At 45.8% G+C, this 21,128-nt stretch overlaps 1 protein-coding gene across 35 annotated transcripts in view; it reads left to right on the forward strand.

Annotated features, from left to right (window-relative positions):
• Positions 1–21,128, forward strand: part of LDLRAD4 (low density lipoprotein receptor class A domain containing 4) — a 524,574-nt gene that overhangs the window by 496,647 nt on the left and 6,799 nt on the right. For 34 of the 35 annotated variants that reach the window (XM_073212703.1, XM_073212702.1, XM_073212701.1 and 31 more), the window contains 2 exons: positions 1,932–2,086; positions 19,802–19,855. In XM_073212703.1, coding sequence (XP_073068804.1) covers positions 1,982–2,086; positions 19,802–19,855 — 159 coding nt within the window. In that variant the 5' untranslated portion in view covers positions 1,932–1,981. Of the gene's footprint in view, positions 1–1,931; positions 2,087–16,554; positions 17,551–19,801; positions 19,856–21,128 lie in introns of those variants that run through there. The other variant, XM_073212687.1, reaches the window with a different exon arrangement.

Consider the following 21,128-nt stretch of genomic DNA (forward strand, 5'->3'; position numbering starts at 1 on the left):
GGAGCTTCTGGGACTTAACTGGGCTCCCAGCTCCCCTGGAGGCCACGCTGACCAGCTGTTAGGCCGGAAGGGTATCCAGAGTGATGACAGCCAGTCAAGTGGAATTGAAGTGGGGAGATCTGCACCTGGGCCTAGCTGACTGCTGGCCTCTAGAGCTGCCAGGGCACTGCCCTTTTATTGCCAGTGAGGGGTGTGCCCAGCTCCCTGTTCTCCCGATGCACCTGTAGCCAGCCCTAACAGGCCAGGACCACAGGCAGCCCCCAGTGTGCACGCTTATACAGCTCTGTCCCTCGAGTGTTCAGGCAACAGGGCAGGACAGGACATAAGGGCATCCGGGAAGACCCACTATCACCCCATCCGAGCTCCCATCCCTCTGCTCCTGGGCTGTGGCTGATGAGACACACAGCTGCAGGTATTAGGGGCCAGGTACTACCCAGACCCTACCGGCATCATCCCAAGTGTGAGTCCAGATTACAAAAGAGAACACCTCCCCACTGGCCAGCAGCCTGGGCCCTCCTGCAGCAAGAGGGTGTATGTGTGTGTATATTTGCACATGCATGTGCATGTGCCTTTTGTGTATGTGTATCCATACAGTGTGTATTTGTATGCATACCTGCACCTCATCCATGTGATGATGTGTATCCATGCATGCTGTTTTTAGGCATGTGTGTGGATGCATGTGTTCGTGTGTGTCTGTGTACGCACAAGTGTTTCAGGTTGGAGGCAGTACTGCATTTGACAGAGCTCTCCCTCTTTCTGTTGCTCTTCATTATACCCCACACCTCCCTGCCCTACCACAAAGTCATGTGCTGTCTTCTTAACCATCTCCTAGAACCTCTTTAAATTGATGCCCCTGCACAATCTCCTCCTTTCAGTGTGCGGGGAGAGGCAGAGGAAAATGGGTGGGCAGCTCTCAGCAGAGCCATAAGTTGGATGCTAGAAAGCAAAAAAGTCTGGTTCTTGGGCTGACCTCACTGAACGCCTACTTCTTCCCCGTAAAACCAAAGCTTCAAATTGCCAACTCAGTGTGCAATTATTCTAGAGGTAGCTCTGTACTCATGTGTGAAGCGTATGTTGACAGCATTTAAATCTTTGTAATCGCAGTGTCAGAAAGTGCTAGAGGTGACCTCACTGCTCATAAAACAGGGTGTCACATGGTGGGAGACAGTGAAGATAAGTTTTCTAAATTACTTCCAAAGGCAAAGCCTTTGAGGAAGGGAGGTTGGAGCTTTTTATCCATATGTACTTTCTCTGCAGTGTACTGCATGGATCTTGACACAACCATAAAGGTGGAATTAACTAGAGAAATAGAGACTGGAGAAACAGCTTCGGTTTTGAGAGACTTCCTTAACTCCTCTAGGGGCAGGAAGTATGAGGACGTCATCTGGCAGGAGCAGAGCTTAGGGGATGGTGAGCCCTAAGCTGCCATCTTTCACACTGGAAGAGATGGCAGCCCTTGAGGGCCTGCCTGCCAAGTGGGAAAGAATGGCCCCTGTGGTGGCCAATCTCTGGATACACAGTGGGCTGGACTTTGAGTTCCATGTGTGAAATGGTGTCTGTTTCAGTACGGCACTTCTAGAGGGCCTGTAAAGCCAATAGAATAAATTTTCCTAAGGCCCTTTGCATGATAAAATTGTAAGATAAGGCTTGTCTGAGCACCAAGGTTAGGCTGAGTGCCACACACAGGTCTGTTGGAAAGAGCCCCATGCCTAGGTCTCCTTTCTTCAAATGTTGTTAGAATGTCAATGTCCAGCAGTGGCCTTGGGTAGCAGGCCTAGGGGAAAAAGGGTTTCTCTCTCCCAAAGTCCTCGTAGGCACCAGGGGTGCCTGGTGGTTGTAATGATCAGAGTGCCCTAAGGAGGCAAGCATCTGGAGAGCTGAGTGATGGTGCAAAGGGCACGTGGCTAATACACTTTCCTCTTCTGTCACAGCGGAGCTGGAGTTCGCCCAGATCATCATCATAGTCGTAGTAGTCACAGTGATGGTCATAGTCATCGTCTGCCTGCTGAATCATTACAAAGTCTCCACACGGTCCTTCATCCATCGCCCGAGTCAGAGCCGGAGGCAAGAGGACGGGCTGCAGCCGGTAAGTGTGGGCCTGGGCCCCTCGGGTTCCACCCAGGCCTCTGTCTTGGGCTCCAAAAGTGAGGCTGGCAGCCAGTGAGGACCACAAAGCAGGGCAGCTCTTGTGTCAGCCCACTATGGTTTATAGGTATTACAAACTTTCTATTGAAGATTATACTTACAGAAAAGTGCACACCACTGTTGAGCATTCAGCTCAGCAAATTCTCACACAACTGAACACCTGTGTAACCAGTACCTAATCAAGAAACAGGATTGACCAGTCCCCAGAAACCCACTCAGGCCCCACTTCTGGGCATGCCCCCCACAAGGTCACCTCTGTCTTGATATTCAGCATGGATGAGTTTCACCTGCTTTTGAATTTCATGACATTAGAATCATACAGTAGGTGTTCTTTCACGTCTTCATGAAAGGCTTCTTTCATTCAACGCTATACATGTGAGAACCATCCGTGCTATCACACACAAACTTGTTCTTGAGTGTGGCCTGGAGGTGTTCCAGTGATCAAGAATGTACTTGTGCAGCACCGCCTACATCTGTAAGGCATCGTGGGGGTTCCACAGTGCCGTGGGTATGGGGGAGACAGGAGACTGGCAACCAGACAGCAAGGGCTAGCACCTCTCAGGTGGACCAGGGCGGGCTGGGCTGTGCAGGGGCTCACAGGGCAGCCCATGCAAAGGCTCTTCAGGTTAGTTTAAGGATTCTATCTACTTCTTGCTCCGAATCACCCTCCTCCTTTGGAAAATTAGGCACAACTATTCAGCTAACCTGCCCTGTGATGTGTACCTAGGAGACCAAGGGCTACTGGAACTCTGTTCTGAGCTGGCTTTACAGTCTGATTATTGTAGCTTCCGGTGAAAGGTTTGGGAATGATGAGTTTAGGCAGTTATAAATTCTTGGCTTTGGTGGTGGGCAAAGGAGAAAGAGCCCCCATGAAACTCATGTGTGAGGACAGGGCTGTCTGCTGCCTGGCTTAGGAAGGCCATCGTGGGTGTGGGGTAGGGCCATCCTGGTGGGTATGGTGGAGGGCAGCTGGGCACAGGCCCCTGGGACCCCTGAGGAGGGCAGGATCGCACTTCGTCAGGGGTGCAGAGTTGCCCAGTGAGCTGAGGCTGCTGAGTGCTCATGTCTATGGTAGGTGGAGGGAAAGGAAGTGGACGGGGTTGCTCCCTGCCTCTCCAGACCCACAGAGACCAGACAGGGTGCCTCGGGGCTGCTAGCACCCGACCTGAGAAGGAGCCAGCTGCCCCCCGCCTCTGCTGCCTCCCCCTTCCTTCATCTCTCCAGTCCCGAGCCAGGCCCACAAACCCCCCCAGCCCTTGTACCATGGCTTTCATCTCATAGCGGTGGCTTCCCTGGGGGCCCTTTGTCACTGCAGCAGTGTGGTGCCCGAGGAATTCAGGCTTACTGAACACTGGTGTCCCGACTCCTGTAGACTCCCTGTTGTTATAGAAGGACATTGGTAACTGAAGGAGGGAAAGAATTCTTCTGAAATTCTGAACACAGAAAACATGTAATTGTCCTGAGTTTATAAAGAGGGATGACAGAGAAAATCACCACTGCCGCAGCCTCAGAACTGCAGAAGGATCACCCTTCGCTCTTTGCCAGCCTGAGTGCAAGGGTTGTAAGTGCCCTCTTGCTGTCAGCTCCCTAGCTGGCAGGCAGCTTTCAAGTTTCCTCAAGTACATCCATGAATTACCCACCCTCCCCTTCTGCCGCAGTCTCCTGCAAGCCCAGAGTACGCACGGAGAACGCCGACTGCCCCTCCGGCACCCCCCGCCTGCTGTCTTCCCCACACACGTGCCTCTCCCGACCTGGTGTGGGTGAGGTGGCTCCTCCCCACTCCCAGCTCAGACCTGCCACAGCTGTCCTCCATGTCCGCAGCCACTGTTGCCGACTGGGAGCTGCCTGGCACAGTCGGGGGAAGGGCGCGGCACATACAGTCATGCCCTTACCAGAGGTGAAGCAGGAGGACAATTTTATGAAAGCAGAAAAGTGAAAATTTAAGTGTGTTTTTTGAAACGTGTCTTCTGTTTCATCTGGAAGGGGATTCATGTGGTGCCCTCTCCCCAGGGGCTGCGGTTTGCCTGTGTCTACCCTGCTCCAGGGACTGCCAGGCAGCAGAGCCTTCCTTTCTTGAAATTGAGAAGGTAATTTGGTGACTTTTAGATGTTCCTTAAGGGCTGCACATGGTAAGGCAAGTGAACCCACAGTAACTAGCGACTGTGCTCACAGAGGCCTCTGTCACAGTGTGCCTGAATTTGTTAATAAACACTGGAAAATTTCGTCTATGAGAGCTCAGTCTCAGTTCTGAGCTGGGGGTCATGGAGATGCAGGCTGCACACAGGTTTGTTCCTTTGCTGCCATGATGCTATTTTTTTCTTTTCTTTGAGTGACCCAATTCTGGGTGGTGTTGCTTCCCAGTGGTCAGATTTTCTTCAGTGAAATGGGGATGTGGATATTGCACAGCTTCACAATGAGCTTTCATTAAAGTTTCATAGACTCAGGATGCATTTTTACACAGTGACCATATATAATCCAGGCCCAGACTGGGTAGCTCCGTTTCATGAGTAGGGCTATTAGCATAGTTTACAATCCAGAGAGGGAAAGAAACAGGTGAGAAAGACACCACCCTGCTCTCCTGGGCACAGATCCAAATCCATGGCTACTGCAGTCCTCCTCTTCCCAGGAGCTTGCCCCCTACAAGGCTTTTGCTACCTGATTACCTCCTTCTTCTGTCTCCTTTGAAGAAATGACATGTGCTTAATATAGTACTGGGAAAGCAGTCTGATTAATTTACACTGTGATTCCCAACAAGGGGCAATTTTGCATCCTAGGCGACCCCTGACAGTGCTGGGAGACATTTCTGGTTTTCACACCTCAGAAATAGGGCACTACATCTTTAAGTACACAGGGCAGCCCCCATGACAAAAAACGATCTGACCCCAAATGTCAGTAGTGCAAAGAGGAAAACCCCTGACCTCACCAGGTGCCAAATGCCACCCTTCCCAAAGCCACTCTCTCATCAGAGGAGGATGCCTGGTAATACAAGTGGATCTCATGGCTGGCTCTGAGCTCCAGCAGAATAAGAGAACACTTCCCGGCAGTACAGCAGAAAGTGTTGGGTCCCACAGGGAACTTGCGTGGTCAGAGGGTCCTGGTCTGGGACTCCAGCCTGGGAGCAGTCTCCCCTAGGGACTTCTGCCTTCTGTTGTCCTTCCAGTCATTCACTGGACATGAGCCAGGCCAGAGCAAGATAAGAAGAAACAGTGCAACGTGTCCTCACCATGCTCTGCCTCTGCCCCCCACCCCCACCAGCAGCAGCATCCACTGGCTAGTTCTCACTGGGCTTTCTCTTCTTCTGGGAGCCCAGGATTTCCATGCCCATTGGTGTATGTGGGTGAGGTGTGTGTCCATTGGCTATAGACTGCAGGAGTAGTTTGGAATGGGCACGAGAACTCAGCTCAAGGCAGTCCCAAGTGGCCCTTCCAGGTGGCCCTCCCTCAGCATCTCAAAGTGACAGCCTGTGACAGCCTCCCCCCTCCCTCGAGGGGTGGAGAAGTAGCTGGGCCTGAGCACAGGAGACGGTCACGCTGCTGTGGGGAGGGCCCTACTCTTCCTGGCGGCTTGGCAGGTGAAGCCTCCTAGGCTCCCCTTGGTACTGTGCAGCTTTGGGCTCCTCTGCGGGGGACTGTGAGCTTGATGTGTCTGTGGTGTGCTGACTGTGGGGTTTCATGGCTGCCCCCAAGAACCCCCAAGAGCACCTATTACTTTGTCCACCTCTAAATCCTGCCTTCCCAGGAGCCTAAGTGGGAGGGGTTGCTCAGCTAGTCCAGATGGAAAAATAAAGGACAGTTGGGTTTTGTTTTTGAGGAGGAGGTTGAGCATGTAGATGTTCTGAGTTGACGCAACTTCACTACCCGACTGAGAGCTGCCCCTCTCCGCACTGCATTCTGCTTTAACTGCCCAGGGGAAGCACGCCTGAGGCTAGTAATAGAGGATCTCAGTGGCTCTGTATATCCCTGGTCCTCAGGTGGAGTCTTTCTGCAAGTGGCTGGTTCGACAAGTTGCCCCTCTGGGCCAAGTGCCAGGCTTGCCCTGTTTCCAGGAGGTCTGCTTTGTGCAGTCAAGGCTCCTTCCCTGGCGCCCTGGTTTCCCCACACAGCAGCCACCCGCCCACTGTCTCTCCCCTCACCAGCTCTGACAGTGCCTGCTGGCAGCTCGCACTTTCTGTGCAGCTCCCTCTGGCCAAGGGAAGAATGGGTGGAGTCTGCACTGGCCCAGGCCAGTCAGCCTTCATCACCACAGCATTCCAGGGGAGCCTGGGGATAGGGCAGTGCTGGCCCTGAGTTTGGTAGAAGGAGCCATTTCTGGATGAAAATGAAAATTAGCAACCCAGGCTTAAATTAAATTACAAGAAAAGTAAATGCTGAAATAATGGTAAACAGCAGTGAGTGGGCTTGTGATATAAACCCATATGGGTTCTTTCTGAGGTAATCTCAGCATATTTTTTAGAACCTGGTTTCTATGATTTCAGAGCTTTGAGACTGTCTATATTTCTCTTCGTTATTTTAGACTGTCAAGTAACAGAAAAACAATAAAGGGGCATACATTTTCCCGATACAGCCCTGAGAGATGTTTGCTCAAGTCTCTGGAGGCTTTTCTGCCATAGCTGGGGGAGGCCCAAGTGGCCTTTTCTGACAGCCTGTAGCCCAGCCCAGTGGGGTCCACTGAGCCCACCTGGGCAGCCAGGCTGTGGTGGACAGTGGACAGTGGGTGAGGCCAAGGTACCAGCCTTCTTTTGAGGAACAGCAAAGGGGCAAAAACATTTTTGCTTAGTTTGAACTATAGGAAATGGTGGGTATTCATCCATTTTGACCTATAAAAGTTAATTTTAATTTAAAAATTAACAAAAGGAGTCACATCAGGCACTTCTCCACTACCAATTGCTGCAAGTAATCAGTTGTGAAAATAGGAGTTCCTGGGCCTCCCTGCAGGGACAGAGCAGCACCAGGCTGGCACTCAGCCCAGCCTGTGCTTTCTAGCTCCAGTGGAAAATGCTTGTGGGAGGCAGAGAGAGAAGCTACATGTTCTGTCCCTGGGCTGTGGGAAAGGAGGACAAGGAATGTGGCTGTTGGCTGTGTAGGAGCAGAAACTCAGGTCTCTCAAATCCAGCGTGTTCTGGTATGGGGACTCCCACACCCAGAGACCTTCCCTCCGGACAATGCAGACTTGGCCTGGAGTGTGGCTGGTGTGTGTGGTCGGCCCCATAAGGTGGTTTGACAGAATTTGACTGAATTTGTAAAAATTGGGAGGCTTCACATAAAAATTGGAATTAGCATCTTCTCTTGAAAAGTTAGCATATCAGCATGCACTGGCCTCTGTTCCTGCCTGGCACCCCAAGGCTGAAGCCATGGCGCAGCTGCCACTCAAGATGAGCCTGTGCTCACCTTTTGACTACAGTCTCATCTCTTGACCTGGAACCCTCAGCAGTAGGCAGGTGCTGTGGCCATTTATTGGTTTGCACAGTGGTGATTGTTCTTCAGAGAAAATATTCTTCTGCCTCTACCGTAAGGGTGAAAATGAAAACAAAGGTAGACCAAGAAGGCTACTGTTTTCCAGAAAATGGGAGAGACCTCTCTTATGGAAGTAAAGATCATTCCTGCAAGATCAGGAGTTCAACCAAATGTGACTGGCCAACAGACTACAGCATTTTCTACACCTGGCCCCTGCTCATTTAGGCGCCTGAAGACCAGTCATCTCCCCAGGGCAAATGCCATTTGTGGCTGGCATCTGTGGCCAGGAGGGCAGAGGTGGCTTTGGGCTCCTTTCTGTTGTCCTTGGGAGTGGGCTGGCCTGAGTATAGACAGCTGTAGACACTCATGAGAATCCTCTGCACCAGGCTCAGAGCTCACAGTGCCCAAGAAGCCCACCAGCTGGGTCCTGGGGCCCAGTGAGGGGCTCAGGGTGAGGGAGTCACCACAGTTCATTCCCACTGTGAATGAGGAGTTGGACTGCTCTGGCCTGCCTTTTCTTTTCTTTTTTTATTACTTAAAAAATTTTTTAATTTTTAAAATTTTTATTTTGTTTTTTATTTTGGTATCATTAATCTACAATTACATGAGTGACATTACGGTTACTAGATTTCCCCCATCATCAAGTCCTCCCCACATACCCCTTTACAGTCACTGTCCATCAGTGTAGTAAGATGCTATAGAATCGCTACTTATCTTCTCTGTGTTGTACAGCCCTCCACATGCCCACCCAAACCCACATTATGTGTGCTGAGCGTAATGCCCCTTTTCCCCCGTGTCCCTCCCTTCCCACTTCCCACCCATCCTCCCCAGTCCCTTTCCCTTTGGTAACTGTTAGTCCATTCTTGGGTTCTGTGAGTCTGCTGCTATTTTGTTCCTTCAGTTTTTTTTTGTTCTTATACACCACATATGAGTGAAATCATTTGGGACTTGTCTTTTCCACCTGGCTTATTTCACTGAGCATAATGCCCTCTAGCTCCATCCATGTTGTTGCAAATGGAAGGATCTGTTTTCTTCTTATGGCTGAATAATATTCCACTGCGTATATGTACCACATTTTCTTTATCCATTCATCTACTGATGGACACTTAGGTTGCTTCCATTTCTTGGCTATTGTAAATAGTGCTGCGATAAACATCGGGGTGCATCTGTCTTTTTCAAACAAGGCTGCTGCATTCTTAGGGTAAATTCCTAGGAGTAGAATTCCTGGGTCAAATGGTATTTCTATTTTGAGTTTTTTGAGGAACCTCCATACTGCTTTCCACAATGGTTGAACTAATTTACATTCCCACCAGCAGTGTAGGAGGGTTCCCCTTTCTCCGTATCTTCACCAATGCTTGTTGTTGTTTGTCTTTTGGATGGTGGCCATCCTTACTGGTATGAAGTGATATCTCATTGTGGTTTTAACTTGCATTTCTCTGATGACTAGCGATGTGGAGTACCTTTTCATGTGCCTGTTGGCCATCTGCATTTCTTCTTTGGAGAAGTGTCTGTTCAGATCCTCTCCCATGTTTTAATTGGATTATTTGCTTTTTGTTTGTTGAATGTGCGTGAGCTTTTTATATATTTTGGATGTCAATCCTTTATCGGATATATCATTTATGAATATATTCTCCCATACTGTAGGATGTCTTTTGTTCTATTGATGATGTCCTTTGCTGTACAGAAGCTTTTCAGCTTGATATAGTCCCACTTGTTCATCTTTGTTTTTGTTTCCCTTGCCTGGGGGGATATGTTCACGAAGAAGTTGCTCATGTTTATGTCTAAGAGTTTTATGGTTTCATGACTTACATTCAGGTCTTTGATCCATTTTGAAGTTACTTTTGTGTATGGGGTTAGACAATGATCTAGTTTCATTCTCTTACATGTAGCTGTCCAATTTTGCCAACACCAACTGTTGAAGAGGCTGTCATTTCCCCATTGTATATCCGTGGCTCCTTTATTGTATATTAATTGACCGTGTGTGTTTGGGTTAATATTTGGACTCTCTTTTCTGTTCCACTGGTCTGTGGGTCTGTACTTGTGCCAGTACCAAATTGTCTTGATTACTGTGGCTTTGTAGTAGAGCTTGAAGTCAGGAAGCAAGATCCCCCCTGCTTTATTTTTCCTTCTCAGGATTGCTTTGTGTGGCCTGCCTTTTCTTATCTCTCCCTACTTCATCCTGTGTTTAGAAAAGTATGTCTAAAATGATGGAAATGATCTATTTTCAGCAAGGTGCAAAAAAATGAACTAAAGGGCTTGATGATACAGTTATATAATAGGCATGACTCTGTCACCCCAGAATAAAGAGGAGAGGACCACAGGCTTCATTTCCCAACAGGCTGGGCTGAACTCTGGCAGGGGACAGTTTCCCTCTGGGGTAGGCAGATTCTTGCTGCACCATAAGACCAGGGGTATTTATTGTCAGTTTTATCCAATAACAAGTCACTGTTATTTCATGAGCCACTGAAACAGCATTTCCAAGTGTTGCGGAGATGTCAGAGCAGGACAGCACCCACTGCACACTCCACACCTGGGTTTCCTCCGTCTGTCATGCTGCTTCTCTCTGAGCAAGTGAGGGCATTCACAGAGTCAAGCTGCCACAATGGTCAATAAAAGGAAAAACCTTTGGCTGGTCTGATTGAAGCATTAGAAGGTAGCTAATTTTAACCACTTCAAAAAAAGAAAGTTTCCATCAAATAAAAAACAGGAGGCCAAGTTGCTGGCAAAAATTGGATAAGGTTGCTGGGCCAGGTATTACATGGCAGGTTCTCATCTGAACAAAGTAGATGGGCCTTTTCAATAAACAAGATTTGCCTTTAACACACTGTGGACAGTTCAAATTGTTCTTCAACCAATGCTGTCATTGGTCAGAACAGTTTTAAAATTACTTTCAGAGCTTGCAGGTCATTTTTGGAAAATTTTCAAGGGAAATTAAAAATCTCAATGATAGCAATGATAACAAATCTTCCTTTTCCTTACGAGTTCTCTGAGGATGGATTTGATTTTTGGTACTGCCAAAGTCCACTTAGAGGTAAGTAATATGAATTATGTGGCTGATCAAGCTAAATGATACAATTTTGGTGCAAAGCCAAGTGTGACTCAATAAGACTAATGTCTGAGTTACAAACTGATACTGTGGAGAAAGGTCAGGAAGAACCCGCAGCAAACCAATGGCTTCCTTGGGGGAGCAGCAAGGGTAGGACGGGGTGGACGAAGAGAGCCTGGGCTGTGTTGTTAAATCTTTTATGGTAAGAATGTATTCATGTGTTACTTTTGCACTGAAAAAACAAACTGTGCACATAAAGTGATGCTGAAGGCAGTTCCAATAATGTTCTGAGCAGCTGTAGATGCCGCAGGTGACTCATGTGAATATGGATTGTATTGTGACAAAAGTTATGATAAAATCAGATTTTTAAATAAAATTGATGAACATTTTTATAAACAAATTTTAGTAACCTTTTAAACAGGCATTAGCATTTATACTCTAATGGTAAAGTTTCTTTGTTTTTACTTAGTCCTTGAAAGTCAGTGTGGTTTGTTCTGGGGAAAAAAGTACTTTATCCTGAGTGATCCTTGTTAGAGAGGCTCCCCAGGGCTGTCTAAAGACTCAAGGAGGGTACCTGGGTTCTGGCTCGGAGTTAGTCCCCCTACTAGCTCCTTGACCTTGGGAAAGCATTCCTCCTGTGCCTCAGCTTTCTTTCCCAAAAAAAACTGTGATCGTCACTGCCTGGACTGCAAGTGTGTGGTTCAACATTTGCCTGTCACCATGAACTTTCTGATTCCCAGGCTGGTTTCTCTTGAAGTCTAATTGCCCGCTATCCCCTATCAACAAGGCTTGGAGAGGCAACTGTGTAGCTTTTCTACTTGTTCCTCTGGCTCACAGACCTCCCTGATTCACTGTCTTTTGGAAATATAAAGGATTCCCTTTCTTTTCTCCCCAGCAGACTTTTCCTGGATGATTTGTCTTTCTCTTAAGGGACATGCCCTAGATTGAGTAGAGTTGGGAAGGAAGTCTTGAGTCTTGGGAATCAGTCTGTCTGTGGATTCCCAAGGAGATTTCAAGGGGGAGACGCTGGTGGGAACAGTCATTGACATTTAGAAGTATTGCTTCTACATCTAAGCTGTTACTGCCATCTAGGGTGGAAAAGACAGGAACTCGAAAGCTTTGGGGTGGTGGAGAGGTTGCATAAGAAAATGGGAGAAAATTTCAAAAGTACAGGTGTTGCTGAATATCCAAAAGTCAGTTTTACCTATGCATTAAAATTCTCACCCTGGGACAGAAAAAAAATAGATTTCCAAATATTTCAGTACTTTCGTGCACTGAGAGGAGCCCTTGGATAGAAGCCAGAATACTCAGCAATGGCCTTTCCTTATTGCAGGCTGGCTGTGTCACCTTCAGTGAGTAATGTGCCCTTCATGGGCCTCAGTTACCTCACATCTAAAATGAGTGATAATTGGCTTAGATTAGAGGCCTTCAGTTTGAAGAACAGTAAGAAACACCTTTTACATTACAATCAACAGTACTTAACTGGTAAAGTTGTTTTCCTGAGTTCTGTGAGCTGCTCTAGCAAATTAATCAAACCTAATGGGGAGGTCTTGGGAACCTCCAATATTTAGCCAGTAGGTCAGAAGCACAGGGAACTGCCTGGGGCTTGCAATCTGCATCTGGAGTTGGGGGTGGAGGGCAGTCTTACAGGATGGAGCCCTTAACCTACCAGTTTAATAAAGGATACAAGTTAACAGCCAGACAAAGAGATACATATAGCAAGGTCCCAAGTAAAGGACCTTCTATCCCCATGGAGCTTGGGGCCTGGCTTGGTGGCACACGGAGGCGTTCTGCCCCACCAAGCTTAGAACTCTCTTCAACTGAGAAGTAGGATCCAAGGGAGCAGAGAGCAGTAAGCTCTTCTCAGGGGGTTTTGTGAGGGCTTCATTGCAGAATCATGATTGATGAAATTATTGGCAATTGACTGAATCAGCCTCCAGCCCCTGCCCTTGGGAGGTTCCAAAATTCTCTCATTAACATGACAAAACACCCATTTCACCTTTAAGACTCTGCAGTGTTTTCAGAAACTGTGGATGAAGACCAAATATACCTGAAAAATATGTATTTCTTATGACTCTTATATTGCACACACCCTACCAAGACTGAATCATGAAGAAATAGAAAATCTGAATAGATCTGTAACAATTAAGATCAGTTCAATAACCAAAACCCTCCCCAAAAAGAAAATACCTATACCAGATGACTTTATTGGTGATTTCTACTAAACATTTCAAGAAATTGCACCAGTCTTTTCAAACTCTTCAAAAAAATTGAAGAGGAGGGGATTCTTTGTAACTCATTCTATGAGGCCAGCATTACCTGATACCAAAGCCTAGACAAAGACACAAAAGGAAAGGAAATCAAAGACCAATATCCCTTATGTAGAAATCCTCAACAAAATACTAGCAAAATGAATTCAGCAGCATACTAAGAGGATTATACACCACAACCAAGTGGGGATTGTTCCTATAATGCAAGGATGGTCCCACATATGAAGATCAATCCATGTAATAGACCATGCTGTCAGAATGAAGGGAAAAAAATCATAATCATCTCACTGATGCAGGAAATTTTGACCTAACTCAACACTTCTTCATGATTAAAAATAGTCAACCAACTAGGGTAGGAGGAAACTACCTCAACATAACGAAGGCCATCTATGAAAAGTCCACAGCTGATATCTCAGTGGTGAAGGACTGAAAACTTTTCCTCTGAGATCAGGAACAAGGCCAGGATGCTTGCTTTCACAACCTCTTTTCAACATGTTATTTATTGGAAGTTTTAGCAAGAGTAATTTGGCAAGGAAAAGAAATAAAGGTATTCCAATTAGAAAGGTAATATCTAAATCATCTCTAGTCATAAAAAAATGATTTTATAGGTAGAAAACCCTGGAGATTCCAACAAACAAAAAAACCCTGCTAGAACTAATAGATTCAGCAAAGTTGCAGTATACAAAATCAACATGCAAAAATCAGTTGAATTTCTTTACACTCACAATGAACTACCCCAAAAGGAAACTAGGAAATCAATTCAATTTATAATAGCATCAAAAAGAATAAAATACTTAGGAATAAACTTAACCAAGGAGGTGAAAGATTTGTTCACTGAGAAATCAGAAATTAATGGAAAGACATCTTGTGTTCATGGATTGGAAGACCTGTATTGTTAAGATGTCAATATTACCCAAAGCAATTTATAGATTCAGTACAATCCCTATCAAAATCCCAATTATGTGTTTTTGCATCAAATATCAATATCATCTGTTTTTTGCAGAAATAGCAAAATCCATTCTAAAATTCATATGCTATCTCAAGGGACATCCCTCCCAGATAGACAAAATAATACTGAAAAAGAATAATAGTGTTGGAGTCTCACACATCTTGATTTCAAAACTTACTACAAAACTGCAGTAGCAAAACAGTGTGGTGCTGGCATTCAGACAGACAGACAGACCAAGGGCAGTCATTTCAAAAACAGTGCTGGGAAAACTGGAAATCCACATGCAAAGTAATGACACTGAACCCTTATTTATACCATATACCAAAACATAACTCAAAATGGATCACAAGCCTAAATATGAGCTAAAACTATAAAACTCTTAAAACAATGGGGATAAAGCTTCATGACATTGGGTTTGGCAATGGTTTCTTGCCTGTGACAACAAAAAGAAACAGATAAATTGGACTTTAAAAATTTTTAAATTTTTTCAATGGACATATCAAAAGAGTGAAAAGACAATGCACAGCATGGGAGTTAACATTTGCAAATCATATATCTGAAAAGGGATTAACATCCAAAATATATAAAGAAACTCCTACAATTCAACAACAAAGTAATAGGCAACCCAATTTAAAAATGGACAAAGGACTTAAATAGACATTTCCCCAAAGAAGATAGACAAATGGCCAATAAGCACATGAAAAAATTCAGTATCACTAATTGTGATGGTTAATTTTATGTGTAACTTGACTGGCTGGACCAATGCCCATATGGCTGATAAAACTTCGTTTCTGGCTGTTATTTGTGAAAGTAATTCTGGAAGAGATTAGCATTTGACTCAATAAACTGCATAAGGAAAATCTGCCCTCACCAAATGCAGGTGGGCAACATCCAATCCCTTCAGAGCCCAAATAGAGCAAAAAGTTGGAAGAAGGACAAATTCTCTCTCCTTGAATTAGAACATCCATCTAAAAAAAGAAAAGTCAATTGTTATTTTCCACTTACCACTAATACCCCAAAAGTGCCAAATAGTCAGATTTAAAAGGAAGAAAATACAGTCATCTTCCAGGTCTGCAAATAACACATCTTGGCCTTTGGCATCATAAAGAGAATCATTTAGAAGATAAAGTGATTTTTTTTTTCAAGTTTTTAACGCAGATATTTAGTGTCAAACAAAGTCAACCTATTGGAAATTTTTCATCAATATGGTTATTCATTGACCATTCAGAAGGAGGAAAACATAAGCAGATTCCTCAAGCCTAAAGGAGTTGGAAAATGCATATCTTCAAGCCTCCAAGATTTGGAGCTTTCCCATGTCCCTTTTCCACAAGATGTAGATTCAGTAGAGCCCCTGTAAGGAACAGCCAGCTCCTCAGGACCCAGGGGATTCATAGGCCTGGGTCCTCGGGCTGTGCTCAGCAGGGCGCCCACAGAGGCAACTTCCAAGGCCAAGCCCAGAAGGCCAGGGCGTCTGACTGTGATTCAAAGTGTACTGTGCATAGGAAACAAGCTACACACGCACTCTCGTACGGGCTCCTGCACTTTGTGGTTCTGGATGGGGGTCACGGTCATGAGGGAAAGCCTCTCCCTCAGGGGGTTACTGTGGTCTGAGCTCTGCCCACAGCCTTCAGACTCAAAAGAAAAATGTCACCCCACTCAGAGATGATCAAACGTGAGGGCTTGATAAAGACTGCAGTAGCCAATGACAAACAGCAATGTATTCATTCACAATAAAGGTTTTGTTTTAGCAAATAAAAGAGGGTCCAAGAGAAAATAAAAACTTGTTACAAAATTGAATTCTATAAAGCTGTTGTTTCTTTTAACCTGCCAATTGCCTCTAGCTTTCACTTCATGGCATAGGAAAAACCAGGGTGCGGTGCAGGGAACCTCTGCTGATGTTTGTACTCATGGTCATTTCCTCTGTGGACAGCTAGTTGCCATACTGAGCTAGTGATCTAGGAGCACAGAGCCATCATATGACTGTGGTCTGTTCTGTGTAGCACCTGGGGTTTTGCTGAAACCAAATAGTGGAAGCCATGGAGAAGAACTGGCTGTGAGGAGTCTTGTGGGTGATGTTGGTTTTAGGAATCTGTCCCCAACCTCATGAGAAAGGTCTTGAAGAAATCTGAGATAAAGCAACTTTGCTTAAGCCTTCCTTATATTTTCAGCCTTTCCATTCAAAATGCCACCTTTGGAATAGATCATCATAGAAGCAAAGAGAAATCTCAGTGAACTCATTATTCTAAAGGAGATAACTGAAAATTGCCCCCACGAGTTGTCATTTGTGTATTATAGCAGGAAACCATTACCTGTAGTATTTATATGCAAGGTGTGGTGCTGCTGTGGAATATGCATTCATTGCTCTGTTTGAACCTCAACAACCTCCTTTAACAAATAAGGAAAATGAGGCTTGGAGAAACTGGGTAAGCTGCCTGGAGTCAGTGGTAGGGCCAGGACTCCAGCAGTAGGCTTTCCTAGCGTGAGGCCCACTTGCCCTTACACAGCTGAATCCATTGGGTAATATTGTCATCAGGTAACAATTGGTCAATACATTTCTTGTTATGGTGTCTTTGTTCCAGGGAGAACAGTAGAGACTGAGAAAAACATGCCAGCAGTGCACATACAGAGAAGGTCAGAGGAGCCTCCTTGTAAGCTCCTGGAGCAGGTGTGACAGTCCCCCCTCCCCACCCACCCACCCACCATGTCTGGCTCAGTTTTAATGTGTGTCTCAAGGAACTGGCATTAATAACAGATATGAGATGAATGATTTGAGATCAGTATACTTTAAAAAAGTAAACCAGAATGGAATCAAATTGATCCCTAGAGTAATGCCATGCCCTTACATTCTGGAATGCTCTTTCTTGAGTAGAACAAAGGGTTGGGGGTGACAGCTTAACAGGGACTGTCCACACCCTGGCTCCACCCCCACCGACTACCCACGGAAGGATGTTGCACAGAACCTGCTAGGTGTGTGTGTGTGTGTGTGTGTGTGTGTGCGCGCGCGCGCGCGTGTGCGTGTATCATCTCAGGTGTTGCAATGAGAAAGGACTGAGTGCTGCCAGAAGTATTCAGGGTATGTATAATAAAAGTAATGGATAAGTAATGCTTCCCTTGCTTTCAGTTGGAATTCTTTTGAAGCAACAGCTATCAAAGAGGGACTGCATCTAAGCCTGTTAAAAATATTAGAAAAATTTTATTCCCATTGCTCAAAATTCTGTGACCTACTTTGAGTATAACCTTATTTCACAGCTTATTCTGAATATAACACAATGTGACAATACAGGCATTTGTAAGAACATTAGAGCTTTCATTGTTGAGATAAAAACTGGTTCCATAATGATGATCCAGAAATGTTGCCATTTAAGTAGATGCCAACCTAATAATGAGTTAGGCCCCAAGGATGTCGCCCATAGCATATGGAGAAGAAGGCACTACAGGGATGTCTGCACAAGACGGCCCACAGCTCTGCATCCCGCCAGCCACAGCCTCTCTGTTGGCTCCAGGCCTGGATGGGCACTGCTCACTGCACCATCTATGCTCAGAAGACTTCACTTCAGCAAGGACAGCAAGTCCCCATGGACCCCACTGCAGCAGGAGAAGCTTGCTGCTGCTGAGGGCCACCTGGCAAGGCGGGACAGCCTGGAGGGCAGTGGCCCACGCCAGTTGTGGTGTGAGTGCCTGTGTGAGGTAGGTCCCTAGGCCACCACAGGGCCCAGATCCTGCCTTTCTAGAACTGTGTCATTTCCCATCCCCTTATCAGCACCAGGCATGGAATGGGAATGACTGCTTTCTGGGCTGTTGGTCTTAACTGCTTCCCTGTGGCATCCTGTTGATCTTGTGGTTTTAACATCTCCTGTGTACCACGAATGGCTTGAAAGACAAGTGTTCTTCAGAAGTGAATAAATGGAAGAGAGTGATTGCCATGGAGTGGTTAAATAAATTCTGTCATTATCAAAACAGTAATGCTGACGGCAGAAGGAAGCAGCATGGTGAGGGAGAATGGCAAGTAGGAGAGGGTCAGCGGGGTCAGTGAGAGGTGAGGGGAGCAGGCAAGGGGGCAGGAGCAGACCCAGCCCCAGCGGGAAGCCGGTGACCCAGGGGGCAGGGAGGCCCCCGGTGCTGCAGGGAGGGGGCTCTGAGGGTCCCCAGCGTTTCAGGAACCCCCCAGTGGGCGCTCCCACCCCACCCTGCAGAGGTCAGGGTGTGAGCCAGGGGGTGTTCTTGCTCTGACTAGCGAGAGTGTGTTCCACGGTGCTGGGGGCCAGAAAGCATCAAAGGGGTTTAGTAGTAACAACAATGAGCTTGGTTCAAGTTTGTTGAAATAAGATTGTGAAAGACTTGATCTCTTTTAGGCATTTTTCAAGTTTTGCTTATTTCTAGGAAAAGAAAGCCATTGAGGATGGTTATTTCTGTTTTCAGAAAACGTGCATCTCTGCTGGGGCTCCCTCCCCTACATTTGGTGGTGGGCTTTCTGGCCATTTCCTTGAATTTTAAGTTGCCACCTGCTCCCAGAGAGGAAGTTAGTGCTTGGGCATCAGTAAGCCACACACTGGTGGGCAAGACAGGGAGAGGGCCTGGGCAGAGTAGTGAGTCTTAGAAGCTTTTGAGAATGAGCTTTTATGCTGTTTTCAGTGGGAGAATCTCTACAGCAACCCACATCGGTAATGATTGTTCACTGTGGTCCAGAGGCACACGTGCTCTGCGGTCCTGTGCAGGCTGCCTCTGCCCGGTGGGGGGCTGCTAGTGGGGATGGTCAGCCACTTTGTTAGATTCACTTGTGGTCTGTCACCTGTCGCCATGCCAGAGCTGTAGTGGCCTGTTACATAATTTATAAGCTAGACCTTAAGCCCAAACTTCCTCTCAGTGCAGCTGAGCCTGTCATATTTTTGCCACTGATTCCATGATGTCCTGTGGCTATCTTAGGAACAGGCTGTATATATTGGACAAACACCCTGTTCAGCCACAAAAGGGCATTTGTATTAGCATTCTGGCCTACAGAAGAGAGCAAGAGAGGACCAGCCTTTTCTCTGAAGACTTGGGGATGTTTTGCCTTGCAGGCCTGCTTGTGGATGCTTTTAAGTTATAAGGAAGCTCAGTGATCACATAAAGTCATGTATGTGTATTTCTGGGAATCCAGAAATGCAGCCATCTCTCCACTTCTCCAGCCCCATAGTTCTTTATTCTCTTTATTATAGTAAACAGGCCTTTAGGTAACAGCCCAAAAGAACCAGTCAACAACTGGGTTCAAAAGGGATGACATATGGAAATGCATTATAAACAAGTCTGTGGTATTAGGAATGACCCTTCATGATGCCTACTGTTGACTTGTCAGCTTGTCAATCTGGCCAAACATTTTTGAGAAAGATATTAAGCAACTAGGTGTCAAATTACATCTGTCTTGTGAATACATTGACTGAAAACTGAATTTACTAGAAGATGCTCAAAGGGCATTCAGGGTTTGAGAACTGCTTTCAGTCTGAGAGCCACCCAGTGTGGCTGCGCAGTGCTTGTCCTCACTGCTGCTGAACTCAAAGCTGAGCCACAATTCAAGGGCCTTGGCTGGAGTGAGGCCAGCTGAGCACCTAAGAGCTTAATTCACCCAGACCCTCCCCAAGTCTATGTACTGCTGAATAGGTTTTGATGACATTTTGAATATATTTCAAGCACACAGTGTATAGTTTAAAAGGTGTTTGACTTTGAATCTATTTCAAATCCAATCTGTTTCAAATGTGTTATGGCTGAACCTAAACTAATTTTTCCTTTCTGTCACAATTCTCTGCTTAGATGTTAGGTGTCCCAAAGGACCAGAGTATCCTATTGTTCTGTGTTTTAAACAGGTCTGCCACTGTCAAAAGACGAATGTGACCCCTTGATTTGGGGGGCTGCTAATGCAACTAATGATTTTCTCATGGTGTTTTTCCCCCCCTCCCCCTGTCAGGAAGGGCACCTGTGGCCTTCAGACAGCTCCCGGCCCCGGCCAGTTCCCTCAGAGGTAAGGGGCTGACGGGGTGAGGGTAGGGGGGGCAGGAGGAGGGCCCTATGTGCAGAGGGAAATAAGCCATTGCAGCAGGGGAAATAAGCCATTGCAGCAGAATCAGTGAAAGGGTTAAATGTATTACACACAGATAACCAAATAACACATTTAATTTAAGGCATATACCTATAACTTTGGTTAGGAAAGTGGGGAAGGGATTTTCCCTAGACCGTCCCAGGGATTATTTGTACTAGTCTAAAGCTCTTTACAGAAAACAGGTTGAGAATTGCTGATCTTCACATGATCTCATAAGCTGCTAATAATATGGCTTGGCAGATGCAGGCATAATTTATTAATACTACATCATGATTTATTCCCAAATCTCCAAATTTAACTGTATGATTTTTAAAATAACATAGTTTTTTGCTTTTGAGTTAAAAAATATGGTGAGAGAAGTCAGTGGACATACATACATATATACATATATATGTATATAAAATATCTTTCCTGTAGAAGAAACCTGGATAGTGGAATATATGAGAGGATTATGTAAGAAATATACTACCTGGATTCATTTTGGAACAATATCAATCATATTTATTTTGGAATAAAAAATATTTTTTATGTCAGTTACTAAAAAATACTACACGAAGCTTTTGTCCAGAAAGAAGTAACTGAAAAAGCCTAGAAAACAGGAGAAGTCACTCATTCCATATTTTTTGATAAGGTGGCAAGCTCCTATAAATAATTCATAAATTAACCCAAAGCCTTCTTCCAGCTCCAGGTACTGTGGTGTGAAATTAAAATTTCCACTTATAATGAAAGCACTGAGCTGCACCCCCACTCACAGGTTCGAGAGCTGCAAGGACCCAAGAATGCAGGCGGGCAGCCCTCTTGCCTTATAGGCAATGGAGCGGGACCTGTACTTGGGCCCCAGGTGGACGGGACTGGACGCTGTCTGCACCTGCCTTCCACTGTGTTCTGTGTGCTACACGCAGGAAATTACCACGTGTTCTACTTGAACCAGAGCAGATCATACACAGCATATGCAATAACTCCCATTAAACCCAAAATTTCAGTTAACCACCCCTTTTCATTGTTGGACCATCCTGGATAAACTGAGTTTTGCAAGGTGAGTGGTACGTCACGAGGAATAAGAAAGCTACACTTTTTTCTGGAATAGACTTTTTCTGTTTTGTCAGGGAAAGTTTTCCAACTGGTGAATTTCCTTGATACCATCATGTCCCTCATCATCATTGTACCAGGAATGTCTCTAGCTCCCCTCTTTTCC

The sequence above is a fragment of the Manis javanica genome, chromosome 9, assembly GCF_040802235.1.
Source record: "Manis javanica isolate MJ-LG chromosome 9, MJ_LKY, whole genome shotgun sequence".
Taxonomy (NCBI): domain Eukaryota; kingdom Metazoa; phylum Chordata; class Mammalia; order Pholidota; family Manidae; genus Manis; species Manis javanica.